Source organism: Rhododendron vialii, chromosome 12a, assembly GCF_030253575.1.
Source record: "Rhododendron vialii isolate Sample 1 chromosome 12a, ASM3025357v1".
NCBI classification, from domain to species: Eukaryota; Viridiplantae; Streptophyta; class Magnoliopsida; order Ericales; family Ericaceae; genus Rhododendron; species Rhododendron vialii.
In genome coordinates, this window is record NC_080568.1 from 3,121,701 (window position 1) to 3,136,569 (window position 14,869).

At 37.8% G+C, this 14,869-nt stretch overlaps 2 protein-coding genes across 2 annotated transcripts; both read right to left on the reverse strand.

Annotated features, from left to right (window-relative positions):
• Positions 1-2,853: 2,853 nt before the first annotated feature.
• Positions 2,854-3,233, reverse strand: LOC131311042 (uncharacterized). Its single transcript, XM_058338357.1, has one exon. The coding sequence runs from the start codon at positions 3,159-3,161 to the stop codon at positions 2,952-2,954; it is 210 nt and encodes a 69-aa protein (XP_058194340.1). The 5' UTR covers positions 3,162-3,233; the 3' UTR covers positions 2,854-2,951.
• Positions 3,234-5,497: 2,264 nt separating this feature from the next.
• On the reverse strand, positions 5,498-10,613 carry LOC131311594 (uncharacterized). The gene is made up of 2 exons (XM_058339089.1): positions 10,161-10,613; positions 5,498-6,180 (listed from the first exon to the last, which is right to left on the reverse strand). Exons 1-2 carry the CDS (start codon positions 10,497-10,499, stop codon positions 5,941-5,943), a joined length of 579 nt encoding a protein of 192 aa, XP_058195072.1. The 5' UTR covers positions 10,500-10,613; the 3' UTR covers positions 5,498-5,940.
• Positions 10,614-14,869: the final 4,256 nt, after the last annotated feature.

A 14,869-nucleotide genomic window follows, 5' to 3' on the forward strand; every position in this document is an offset into this window, starting at 1 on the left:
AAAATTCTCACGATCGAGATTAACGTGCATAAGATATATAATTCGTATAAAGCATGAGATATATACTAAATGAAATTGTATATTTCTTGAGTAATAGTAGTCTGGTTAAACTTGCCCGCTGTTTGTTTTGGCTATCTGTAACAAACTGGTCATTGCAGAGTGGTTGTGTATAAGACAGCTTGTCACCACCAGCACAGAAAAACTCATAGGCAAATTGACTTCTCTTTATGGATAAGGCTATAGATATATGAGAAACAGCTCATCATGGAATAATCCACGCAATAGATTGGAAACCAGTCTATTGTTACAGTAAAGCCGTAAAGGTAAGAGTCATGTTGTGTATCATCAAATCAATATGTAATGTTTCTCAATCATGAAATCAATTACTAAAGGCTCTGCTTAAACAACAAAAATTTACCGCAAGGGATAGGATCTATGAGAGTGTTCATGACAAAATTTGGACAGACACTTTCATGAATTCAGTGTCATGAACTGTACAAAACCTTAAAATTTACTAAGCCAAATCAAGAATACAGAGTCTAACTATAAAGTGGCATTGGCTACTCAACCAGCTACGACGAAGGTACTTTTCTAGTTTGGAGTGTTATGTGTAATAAGTGTGACTCCTCATCAAGCGGTGTCCAAAGTAAAAGAAAGTTAAAGTAAAGCTTCAAGAATATTGTTGCTTTATCCTTATTCATTTAATTTCTGTAGAGAGTAGTAAAAGTTGTTTGTCTATTATGTGTGTCTGCAATGTAAAAGAATATATGCTTGACCAATGTTGTAAGATATGTTTATCTTTCTTTTCAAGTATGAAGATATTTATGTCTAAAGTTGGAAGTCATGATTATGTTTGTCTAGGCTTGAAGTCATGCTAGATGCTTTCCCTTATGCCTATAAAAGGAGAAGCCCCCGATGTATCTATCCAGACTTGTTCCAAATAAAAAAACTCCTTATTCCTCCATGCTTTTGTGTTTGTACTTATTCTGTTAGTGAGGGAAGGAGTTCAGATTGGATCCCTGATTAGAAGAGGTAAAACGTATTAAGAGCATCTCCAACGGGAGAGCCAAGTCCCTCATGGAGCCTCATATGTCAAAATTTGTTGTCAGCAGTAGTACTTTCATTAAAAGCCTAAACGAAGAACACAAACAGAAGTCTAAGAGGAGACTTTACCAACTCACCAGAAGGCCTTGCAACCGGAAAACTAAAGGCATAAAACAGAAGCAGCCATGCCAAAGCACGCCCAGCCCAATCGTCTCCTAGGGCCATGTGGCGAGCCCAGTTGGGAAACCCATGGACCGGGCTGTGTGGACAACTCGTAGATCAGTTGGATTCCATGCGGCGCCTCGGTGGCCCACAACCTTCTGGGCACGTGTGCTCAACCACGTGCACACTTAGCGTCATGCATGATGTCACTTACCCAAACGGTTACGGGTGACATCACGCGGCTCGTGCCGAACATGTACTTACTTGGGAGCAAGTACACTTTTTCTATAAAAGCCTTAGGGAGAAACCCTAAATAGGTATGCAATTTGTAGAGATTTATTGTACTGTCCTTACTCTCATCTCTCTCAGTTAAGTGCCCTCCAGCTGAGTTCAGCCGGGCGACTAAACGATTCCCTATTTTGTAGGCTTGCTCAAAGAAGGAGGAGAAACACTTGGAGGAAATCAATTGTTTCGATTGTAATTACAATTCATTTAATAACCTTATTACTCAATGAGATCGTAAAACTATGCGATTCGTCAGAGAAGGGACTTTGATCCCTCACACCGAGTGAATCACCACCCCACAAGCGTTATTAGATCAGCTGGAGTGTGCAAAGTATTAGCTCTTATGGATAGTGCAAGTAGCCAACTAAACAGTGAAATAATTTGGAGAACCAAAAAGTGATATTAAGTGTTCATAAGGAATCAATCCACCTCCATACCCACCAAAATTCCTCTAAACTCAATTTCTTGAGCCCATCCTGGCCCACCCCCACAATAGTGATCCATCATCTCCCTTTCTCACATAATAACATTAAAAAAAATCAACTTAATCGAACATTAATGGATATATGAATGAATTACATAAATTAGTCGGTCAAATTAAATTAACTTGATCAGGGACATATAGATATGTTAAGTTGTTAACCCATCCTATGAAATAAATGGTTCAAATCACCACACCACAGCCCATGATGGGGTCAAAAATTTCTAAGTTTCACTAAATTTGGTGGGTAAGATTATGGAGGTGAGCAGACCTGTTCTTTTTTTATCCGCAAGCTGACCCGTTCTTGGTTACACTGAAAGTACCAGTAAAACATCTGGAATATTGGAAAAAAATTTCAGTGCCGAGCGGGTACCACGTGGTGCCCGCTCACGCATCCGAGCCGTCCATTACGTGTTTGGACTGCTCAGATTTGGAGAGAGAAAAGGAAAGAGAAAGTGTTGGGTGAGAGGAGAGAAAGTGTTTTAATCCGAGCCGTCCAAAAATGTATCAGACGGCTCGGATGCGCCGAGTGGGTGCCACATCGGCAACACCCGCTCGGCACTGAAAAATTCCTCGGAATATTGATACATCTATTACTCTTATAAAGGGAACGCCGGTCTTGGTGTGAACGACGGTTATGAAGCCGGCTCACACTCTTAATTTCCTAAACGACCCATTTAACTACCCGAAGAAACCGCCAAGAAGAGAGAAAAAAAACCGTCACCCTGATTTTCTACTCTCATTTCCACTTTCACATCTCAGATTTCACTACGAAATCTCGATTCAAGATTTCTTCTCTTTCCATCCTTTGCACAACACGATTTGCACATGCATCGCATGTGCCCGTGCCTCTAGTCAAAACAAATTGGAAGCAGAAGGGCTTTACAATCACAATCGGTTGTTACAATACATATCAAAACAACAAAAGAAACGCGTATCAAAAATTAAAGCAGGATACAAATGGAAACAGAATAAGTAGCTAGCCGGTGTTGATGTGAACTCCGATGGCGATGAGAAAAATAACGACGAGCGCGAAGAAGATGATGGAGTGAACCAGAATCGCCAGTCCGCTAGTCTGCATATTGCAGAGTCCCACGTATCTGCCGTTGCCCGGTATCTGAAACAACAACCCCGGCGTCAACAGCACGAACAGCACCGTGGCTATCACCACCGGTCCCCAATCCGCCATCTCTCTCTCTCTCTCTCTCTCTCTCTCTCTCTCTGCTGTATGTGTGAATGTGTATGTTTAGGCTTGCTGAGGGAATTTTACGAGGTTGGAAAAAGTACAGCTGGAGTTTGCAAAGAGATTTTGGCATTTTGGTCCTTGAACTATCTTACTTTTTTGAGTTTATCCCCTAAATTATAAAATTCTATACTTGACCACCTTAATTTAACATGGGCCCTTGTTAATCTATACAATCGCTTAATGACCGTTAAGGATTCTAAAATAATTTTCAAATGTTATTTTTCTTCTATATCTAGACCAGAGAATGTTAGGAATGATAAACCTGCATATATTCTGTTAAATATGCAACTTTATATGCATACTATTCTTGACATTCTGGCAGAAAAAAAATATTTGAGCACTATCCTGAACCCACTGCGGCGACCGAAGACTAATAAAGTGCCCAAGTTGCAAGGTTTAGCTAATTTTAAGGTGATGAAGCTAATTTAAGGTTTAGATTGTACTATTGTCTTAGGGGATACTTTTTCAACGTGGCAACTTCATGTGCCTCCTGGGATCTTTGCACACGTTATACGGATTCCTCCTACCTTATGTGGAGTAGTTGGTAACTGGATTTGGACGGCCGGCACGTACTGGTAGAATTTTGGGGCTTTAAAGCCCACCTCAAAAGAACTCTTCCGGGTCAATTTATGCCGATTAATTTTGAGTGCTCGATTTCATCGCCTACTTGCAGGCAGCCCGAGTAAAGCTCATTATTGATTGACCCTAAAAAAAATTAATAGTACTTGAGGAATTTCGAACTTGAGATATTGTGAGAGAGAAAATCTATTCAATCCAAGAATTCAACCACGGACCAACTCTCCTTGTGGGGCAGTCTACGTATGCATAGCATATTCTACAAAAATGTTACGAATGTGTGGAAGGTAAGTTCTTTCGAGTTTTGGTGCACACTGCATATAGTAGCTTATGCAATTTTGGTCAATCAAAGATATTTTTAATATTGGCATTCCAAAAAATGATGGAGTCACTTCAAAAAATAAAATAAAGTTGCTTCAGAATTATACTGATTTTGGGGTGCCCTACATCAATTTTTTGAGTGTCAATATCATCTTTATTTTTAATGGTTCAAAATTGCTAAAAAAAATTTAACTAGTCAAATTCTATATTTTTTTCTGGTTTTTTTTTAGCAAATCAAGATTATTGATTGTCAAGATAAGTAGCTGCTTCAGACCTCGGGATTTGAAGTGCAGAGAGTCGGGTCCTTTAATTAAATACTTTGAAAAGACAAAACAGTAGATTCTAAAGATTAAAAAAGTTAAACCGAAAGAATGATCCTCCACGATCAATGATATTTTAATAGACAGACAAATACCATAATGGAAGAATTTATTGATTTTTAATCTCTGTGATTAAAGAATTGAAGCGGTTTATACTAACGTGTCACTTATGGATTATACTTTTATCTGAAAAAACACAAACGAAGTAATGAATATGTTATCTGTTGTGTCATGGGGAGATTAAAAAGTACATAGAACGCTGAAACTCTCTTTAGAGACCTCCCAAATGAGGAGTAAAAATTCAATAGTCTCGGGACACTGCCATGTATGATCGTTGGGCACGGTCACATTAATGTACTCCAACACCTCTGCATGCAGTTCCATATATATTTACGTGGACTACATACATTTTAGTCAACAGATGATGGCTTCATATACAAATGTGAAAAAGATTGAAAAAACACGTTACAGTGATATCCAATAATTTCTTTAGGAGGCCGCCAAATCTAGAAGGAAGTTAAACCACAAACTAAATCATAATCATAAGTTTAATCACTCCACGCAATTATTTATTTTTGATAACTAGGTGTCTAAGCCAGTTTACGCGCACCTCAACTAATCACTCACATATTTAAACCAAATTAACTTACCAAAAAAGGTAATAACCAAATTAACTTACCAAAAAAGGTAATTTACTTCACTCTATTCACGACAAAATCCTTCGCACACCTAGTAAACTCAGTAAAACTTCACAAAACAAGCGAGAGACTTGAATTTGAGAAAGAAGGCGGCTCCTATGGCAAAGAACATCTTTTTGAAGGAATTCAATACTCTCGGTTCTTAATTTGGATTGAACGAGGACAGTCTAAATCTAGATGTTTTATTATTGCAGTCAATGATTTAGATTTGCTAAAAAACACTTACCTCTAAGCAAATTCAAACCAAATAATGTATGATTTAAATCGGGGCTGTCACGTCTAATTTGGACTGTTTCGTCTTCATCACTGTTAAAAATTGTTCCGTCATATCAAAATTTCAATCAAGTCACACATCACAGTATTATCACTCCCAACCAAACTTTACCAAAATAGTAGTACAGTGTCAAATTGGAGTTTAAAAAATTGACATGAAGTGTTCATCTTCCACTAAATAACAACAGCACCAGTAATCTCACATACTGAAACCTCTTAAGCTATACAATATTAACAATAACAAATCGGTAGTTGACATACATATCGAAACAACAAATTAAAGAAAACCAAATTCCGAAACAAAAAGTCGACGAACACACATTTAAAACACAATTCCGGACATATACAGTTGTGTACGTGAATCCCACGTGTATCTAACGGTCCTCGACACGGTTGCGTCCCGAATTGTGTTTTAAAGACGTGCTTGTGGCATTACTCATTGCGGAAAGAGGACCTATATGTGCGTCGAAATTACGGTAACCAATTCGTTTGGTTTCGGTGGGGGTGGTGGAAGGAATTATAGGAGTGATTAATTTAACCGGTGTAGATGTGAACGCCGATGGCAATTAGGAAGATAACGATGAGTGCGAAGAAGATGATGGTGTGAACCAGAATCGCCAATCCGCTAGTCTCCATATTGCAGAATCCTACGTATCTGCCGTTCCCCGGTATCTGACACAACAACCCCGGCGTTAACAGCACGAACAGCACCGTGGCTATCACTACCGGTCCCCAATCTGCCATCTCTGTGTGTGTGTGTGTGTGTAGAAGCCTCTGTTTGGCGTTTATATATGGGTACAGTCTCGAGATATCAGGGCTAATATCACTTCTATCCCTTCGATTATTCAATTTTTGTCTAATTCGTCTATAATCTATTGATTAAATCTATCGGGCCCTCAAACTTAAAAATTTACTGGACGAAAAAAATAACTAGGGATCGAAAACACGTGTTTCTTTTTCTAAGGACAATGTTCGTTTGGTAGTTTTTGTCTTAAATAGAAGAAACGATGTTCTTAACCGATTTAAAAAACAAAAAGAGTAAGTTTTTACAAGATATTCTGTCCGTGTTTTATGCACCTTACAGTTGGTGAATTTTTTTTTCATTAACCACTAGATCGAATGACAATAGTATGATCCCCAATGTTGATTTGAATAATGATACGATCCTTGTCATTCGGTAAATGAACCGGGCATCCAAATTTAGCTGGACTAGGTGGATATCAATGGGAATAGTTTTGAGACTAAATTGGTTTAATGAATAGATTAGGGATGAAATCAAAAGAAATTAGATAGTTCAGGGGATTATAGATAAAATTTAGTAAGATCTCAGGTGATATATTATTAAAAGAATATGTGTAGGAAAACAATTGGATTGGGGAATAAAGAATTTGGAATTGTTGGAATTCAGTGGACGGTGTCGGTGGCGAAGGGTTGATATGCACGTGGCGACATCACGTGTCTGGGATCTTTGCACACGTTATACGGATTCCTTGTAGCATATGTTAACCGGTTTCTCCGGACTCATTTCCGCGATCGATACCTCGGATTTTAATCGTTTGACAAACGGTTTAAATTTGTATGTGATTTTTATGTATTCAAATTCGATACGAATCGTCTGTGCCAAGATGAACAGCCGGATCGACCTATCTGCACCCATTCGGTAGCATCCGGAGTTTGGTTTCTCTGGTGGGCGGCGTTACCAACTGTATGTGGAGTAGTTAGTACAGTATTTGGATTATTTTGAATGTGGATAGGGACATGATCACAAAAATAAAAAGAAAAAAAGGAGAAGAAGATAGGTTCTCTTAACTTTCGATGTGGACTGCCGAGAGCCGTTCATGCAATTTTGTTTGTAATTCGAAGGTATTTTAATGATTCAAATTTGTTAAAAGACTGTAACTGGTAAAATTCTATTCTTTTCGGTTAGAGTATAACTGAATTGTTGACTGTCAACATAAACAGCTGGCCAGCTGCTTCCAGCCGTCGGGATTTGAAACACAGAGAAGTCGGGTCATTTAATTAAATACTTCGAAAAGAGGAAAAGATAAATTACTAGCTTCAACCGGGAGAATGATCTGCAAGATCTATATTTTATTAGACAAACAATATGATTGGAAGAATTTTTTGATTTTTAATCTTTGTGTTTAAAGAATTGAAACAACTTATACTAACGTACGTGTCACTTATAGATTATAATTTTATCTCTTATCTTCAAAAGAACACAAATAAAGTCATGAATTTATATGATATTTGTAATGTCACGCGGTGGAAGAAAACTAATTACATAGACAAAGTTACATAGGAATGAATTTAATTTCAATTACTTCATTTGTTTGTGAGTTTTTTTTTCAGGCATATATAAGTTTGATAATAGATAACCGTTTACTTTTCAGCTTGTTCAGAATATGAATAAATGTCGAGACTTATGCTGATATCGTAAGGAAAATACAACATTAGTTTGAGATAAATGGATACTCGTATCTTATTTCAAGTCGATTTATGTAATTTTTGACATATTGTATATTATTGACGAACTCTAAAAGTAAACGATTTTTGATGCAGGATGAATTCCAAGAAAAGTCATATTTTATTTTAATTAATTCAGGCTTAGTATTATAATTCATTATGTTTTAATTTAGTCAAATTATTTTAGAAGTATCTACTTTCCTAATTTCTTTTGATTGAGGTTTCCAATTCCATAAGTTACTTGATTAAGAGAATTAGGGTTGATTTTGTTTCCTAATGGCTTATTTTCCTTTTTCGGTATTTTAGGAATGTTGGCTAGGTTTAGGAGTTCTACTATTATAAATAAGGATGTAAGCCTTAGGGCAAAGGAGTTGTTTTTATGAATTGATTAATGAAAATTTAGATTATTTCCCATTATTGTGTGTTCGTAGAGGGAGTACTTCTAGTTCATACTTGTTCGTGATTGTTCTTGTTGCGCGTACTTCTATTTCGACACGCCTCCCTGCATCAGTTTGCTTTCGAAATGAACTATTAGGGAAAAACTCACACTTGTCAATAGACTGGAGAGATGATCCAAGTCCTTGTTGTTACAATGTGATTGGACGGTTTTTCCTTTGTTAAAATGTTCTCGATATGCGTTGGCATTGGAAAATTGACCGGACGCTTTCTTAGATTAATACTTAACTTATGGCTTTGGGCAGGAATATAATTCAATTTGTCAAGTAAAGTGTCTTCCTTAAACAATCATATACCCGTCCAATAGATGAAATAAAACCGTTTTTTTGGACTTTATTTTAGATATTTCTAAAAATATTTAGGTATAAATGAACTTTTTTGGATTTTCGATTTTCCTCGTCGAGACAAATTAATAATTATCAAAAGTTTAACGCAAAACTAACAAACACAAAAAAAAAATTGAATATGAACAAATCAAGAAAAAGCCTCAAAAAGCTTAAGAGAACAATGCCTAAGTTTTCTGTTTCGCTGGAGTATAATCTCAACTTTCTGGTAGAGAAATTGAGCACTCAGCTTCATCATCAAGCTTGATCCAAAAAAATACTCCAAGCCGAGCTATATGATCTTAATTTAAGCAAAGAAAAAGATAACGTAACTGGTGTATTCACTTCAAATTTAGGATTAGCAAAGAATAGTATTAGCATTATCGGCGTTTTTTTTTTCTTTTGATACTAGGGGAAGTGGGGGACTCTGCGGACTCAAATCCGAGCTCATGAGCAGAAAAGCACAAAAGTGCTTAGCTTGCGCCTCTGTTTCATTGTCCAATTGCTCATCTATTGTTAGCAGTTAGGGGTGTGCACGGGTCGGGTCGGGTCGGGTTTGGCCCTGAACCCGACTCGACCATGTCGGGTAACAATATTTCAGGCCCAAAATCGAACCGAACAAGTGGTAAGAACCGTCCGCGAGTCCAATTCTTTACGTCGGGTCGGGTCGGTTTTACCCTTCGGGTTGGTCGGGTTGGGTTCGACCCCACAGGTAAGGAATGCACCAATCCGAATCCCGAACCGAAAATTGATTTTAACAGAAAGTGAACCCGCACACGTCCGAACCACATGTTCGACCCCGTCCGAGACCTTTCAGGTTGCGGGTTGGTCGGGTTGCGGGTTTTTTGCACACCTTAGTTCGCTAGCATTTACTCCTATCTAATATGCGTTTAAGTAGAGTTGATAACGGTACGTATTTGAAAGTATAAATTATGAGTGTTTTTTTTTTTGCTTATTTGGTCTCATCTATGTGATGGCTGTTATTTTTTTGTTGGTGCGGTCGTGTCTAAGGAATTTCTTGCCAACGTTTCTCTTTGGGTCTCGGGTAGCTTTTGCTTACCCCTGTCCCCTTTAATATTTGTGTCATTTTCAGAAATTAATAAAATTTCTTTTTCCGAGAAAAAAAAGGTGTTTTTATAGAATGCTTAATTCAAGGGTGCTTCCACAGAATTAATGGGCAACCTAAATACTTACTTGATAATAAATTATTATACTAATGTTATTCTAAAACTTATTTCATAAACAATTAAAATTTGATTCTAGCATATAAAAACTTCACCAAACACACCTACAACTTATTTTCATTTTGCCGAGCAAAAAAAAAAAACTTATTTTCATTTTTCTAAGTAAAAATAACCAAAATCATTAGAATCTACAAATTCTAACCCATAAGGCCAAAATAAGTGATAACAAACGGAACTACCATATAGAAATATTTTATCCCTCGAACTCAATAAACTCAAAATGAGATCATAGATACAGAATGCATACATATGATCGATTAACTCAACCGAAGTACAAGTGAACTTCGATGGCGATCAAGAAAAGGCAGATGACACCGAAGTAGAGCAAAGTGTGGATGAGAATGGACGCGCCGCCCGTGTGAAAGTTGGCGAATTCGACGCATCTGTTTTGCCCCGGCACTTGAAACAGCAGCCCCGGAGACAGCAGCACGAACAGCACCACCGCCACGAACACCGGCCCCCAGTTCAACATCTCTCTCTCTCTCTGGGTATTTAGGGATGTTTGAGTGACTATTTGAAGTTGGTTAGTGTGCACTAAATGGATCGAGTACTGGGTAAATATGTGGAGAAGAAGAGAGTATATAAGGTGGTAAGAACAGATCATAGACAGGGAAAAAGAGTACTGGGGTGCGTGGGACGAAGGTTAGAGGGTTAAGTCACTTAAGATACCCTCCCAAATCCCAACAGCTGGAAAATGCCCAGCGGCTGTGAATGAGATCTGGGTACTAGGAGCATCTCTAATCATTTCCGAATGTTTTTTTTAACTGGATGTCCGGACCAGCTTACGCTCACCTTGTCTTTTTGTAGGGAACTGTTATTTTGGTGAGAAATTTTTGGTTACAAATTGGGTATCATGTGATATGCTTTGTTTACTTCGATATATGGAATAATGCCCCAAGCGTAGGGCTTAATACGTCAGTTGAAGCATGATAATCCGAAAATCCGGGATCGTACCCAAGAGAAAAATTAATACGGCTTTGTTGGATTTGTAGATGCAAGCAAGGGCTTTCGGCTTTTAGATAGCCAACTTGGTTTTACGTGCGTAGTGGAAATGAAAAGGGCTAAATTGGAATACGAATAAACTAAGATAAAAGACAGGTTAGGTCTAGGAATTACTAACACTCACGACTCAAGTTAAACTGCATTTCTCACCTAAATACGCGGTTCAGGATACACAATCAAGGTTCCCGAATCGGAAAATAAAATGGCTCGATTACCAAGCTAGCTCTAGAATTTATTTAGCAAATGCCTCGTGCGTCAGAGCTCCAAGTATCATGTGTGGTAGGTAGGCGATGCTCCTACCTACACATGATCAAGGAGATTAACATCTTAGCGATTTGACAAATAAACCCGAACCCCACATCGATTCTCGAACCAAAAGTTTAGACTTTATGGTGAAAAAAACGCAATTCTACTTGAGCTATGAGGTGTTAATCACCCCATGACCTGACCTTGGTAAACTACTCGCACATATCTATTGAGATAGGAGCAAGTGAAAATCTACTTAACATAATTGAATTAACAACACTAAAAGAAAATTGGATTGAAAGATAGATCGGAAGATTCACTACAACTTTAATAAAGAAGACAATACCAAAAAACTAATTAATGAAAACAGAAAATAAAGATTCAAGACTGAAAATGAAGAACATTCAAGAAAAAAAAAAAATCTAGATCTAGATCTACAATGATGTCAAAACAAATCTATCCTACTTCGTACGCGCCCTAATATTCTTTAGGAGATGCTTTGAAATCACCCTCCTAACAGCCTCGGCATCGATGGAGAAGGGCTTAGGCTGCTGTGCTAAAGGCTTCGACATCGATGTAAACTATTTTCTTCCATCGATGTCGAGCAGCTTAGGCCAGTATTTCACTAATTGGTTTGGCATCGATGTAAGGTAATTTCTCCCATCGATGCCGAATGCCTTAACTCCAGCCGCTGAGCTTTGCCTTGCCTTGGCGAGCCGTCGGGTCACCATCAAGCCATTCCTGCCTAGGCTTCGGACTTTAAAACTCCCTTATTTGGATGATTTCCTACAAAACAGAAATAGCAAACTCTACGAGCAAAAGCAGTTAAACATAACCAAATTAGCAATGAAATTAGACTAAACTAAAGACCTAGCGTACCTTATATTGTAATATCGGGTGCTTATCATGGAAACCGACGCGCACACCTGGACTGTCCAACAATGCAACTGAAGGTCCGGATTAAGAGGTACTAAACAAATTAAAAAAAAAAGAAAGTGTATTTTAATCCTGATCATTGGTTGCATTTTTGGACGATCCGAATGTGTGCATCGAATACCACGTTAACCATAGCCTATTTGAACCCAAGAGTTTCTCCATTTTGGGATAGAGTTTCTTTATTTTGGGATAGAATGAGTACTGCAATTTTCCCCCCTCCTTTTGCATGTGAGCTTATAATTATTATTTTTCCATGCGAACTTGTAAGTGGTAATAGATTTCACATGCGAACGACAAAAAGAAAGTGAAATTAAAGTATGAGAGAAGAGAGTGTAAAAAATTATTATAGTAGCTTTATTAGATTCTTTTAGAAAATTAATTTATAACCGTTTGCGAAATTTGTCTGTAAGATATATAGTTGTGGAATAATATTATTTGGCTCAAGTCAATTTTTTCCCCCAATGCCCTCCAGGGAAGTCCTAAAAAACAGCTTGAGCCAATTCTTTTTCCATTTCTCTCTTAGTAATTTGCTTTATGACTTTGGGTAGAGAAAAACTTCTTTACTGAGCAACTCGTAAACTTTGTTTACAGTCCTATCGCTCTTCCAAAAAAAAATCTTGATGAACGAACCTGAACATTCTAAAGCTCGGCTCGTTTACAGAGCCCTATGTGTTGTTAATGATATTTTGACACTGTATCGAGGCAAAACTAACATTGATATATCAGACTTCGGGAATTAATTTGGCTCTAAGAATTAAGTCGGAAACATATTGATCAGTGTACTGAATTAATCATGTGACTGGCCTGGGAACCTTCTGCGGATGGTTTTGGCATGCATGTGCTGATCTTATGAGAAACTTGCTGGAAATTTCCTCTTCTAAAAATGCCAAATGGAAATAATGAGAAATGAAAAACACCAAACGAGGAGATCTAGTAATGATCAAGATTGGAGTGCCAACCTTGTACAATCTTCTTCAAGCTTTTCATCAGGTTGAAGTAATGTGGAAGCTTTAAATGATCTCTTCATGGTCTCATTCAGTGATCACATCTGTCAACTTGTGGAGAAATTTTTCGGTGCCGGGTGGTATATTCCACGTGATACCTGCTCAGCACATTTGGGCTGTCCAGTATACATTTGAACTGCTCAGGTTGAAACTCTTTCTCTCCTCTCACCCTGACACTTTCTCTCACTTTTTGCTATCTCCAAATTCAAGCTGTCCAAAAAAGCAATGAACGGCTCGGATGCTTCGAGCAGGCACCACATGGTACCCGCCCAGCCGGCACTGAAAAATTTTCCTTTGGTATTGGTGTAACATAAATATCTTTGTGGCTGTGTTATATTTCTCATGGGGCCCTGTTGTCATGTGGAATGTTATTGCAGTTTTGGTTGGAAACTGTCTCGCCCTCTCATTTGGACCGGTCTTTATGAGAGGCTTTTTTTTTTTTTTTTGACATCTTGCGAACGTTCTTGCCTTGGGTTTGGAGTGGCATATGATTGTCGATAGGTTGCCGGTGCCAACGTTGTTGGGATGCTTCTTTATCGTTGTGATGCCGCTTGCTTCTTATTCTTTTAATCTTTGTACTCTCTTCAAAGATTAATAAATTCTATTTTTGTCGCTAGAAAAAAAAAGAAAAGAAAAAAGATTAGAGATCGAGTAGCAGCAACTTGGTTATTTAAAGGATAAGTCGGTTTTTGTTCTCATCTACAATTTCAGTTGAAGAGACGTCGTGTTCTATTCTAAATACTTGAGTTCTGCATTCAAAATCTTCTTATTTTCTTGTCAATTACTCCCTCCGTCCCTATTTAATTGTCCACTACGGTTTTACGTGCATTTTCAACGGCTTATATCTCTCAACATATATTTGTTAAAGTATGCAATATGAATTTTGTTTGATAAATCTCAATTTTTTATATAAGACAATGATTTGAAAAACATAAAACATAATATACGTCGAGAGATATAAGCCTTTCAAAATGCACGCAAAACCCGTAATGGACAATTAAATAGCGACAGATGGAATACTATATTGTACAGTAACTGTTTATACACTTGTGTGGAAATATAGTTTTTCCCCGTTAATTTTCCATTTTTCAGAAATGTATAGAGAAGTGGAAGTGGAGAGGAAATTTATTTCCTAAGAGAGAGAGAGAGTGGTTAACTCAAATCGAACAAGAAAATTTGGTTACGCATTCATACATCATGAGATGTATCTAGCGTCCATCATATTTTTCCGTGCTGAGAGAGAGAGAGAGAGAGAGAGAGAGAGAGAGAGAAGGGGTTAACTCAAAGAGAGAGAGAGAGAGAGAGAGAGAGAGAGAGAGAGAGAAGAGGGGTTAACTCAAACCGGACAAGGAAGACTAGTGTCCACCATATTTTTCACGTTTTCGTTGAGATATATGGAAATACAATACTCAAATATTCACGGACCACTTTGATCTAAGAGATTCCTTTCTCCTCTTTTTGACCTTTTATTCGTACTTCTGTAATATAATACTCCGTATTTCCCATTTGTTATCGAAATACCTGATTTACTTTATATCCTTTACTTTTTTCCATTGTGGACACGGGGGATGCTGCCGAGTATCTCTCTACAAAGTGGTGCTGAGCGGTCGTTCATCTCGGTACGGACATATCGGATTGAATTTGAGCGCATATAAATCCGAACCATTTATTGCTTGGTTAATATTCAAGCCGTTGATTATCGAGATGAACAACTGGATCGGCAATTCTGCACCTGTTTTTGCAGGGATCGAGAAGCTCGACATGCAGCATACCCCATTCCCTTTTT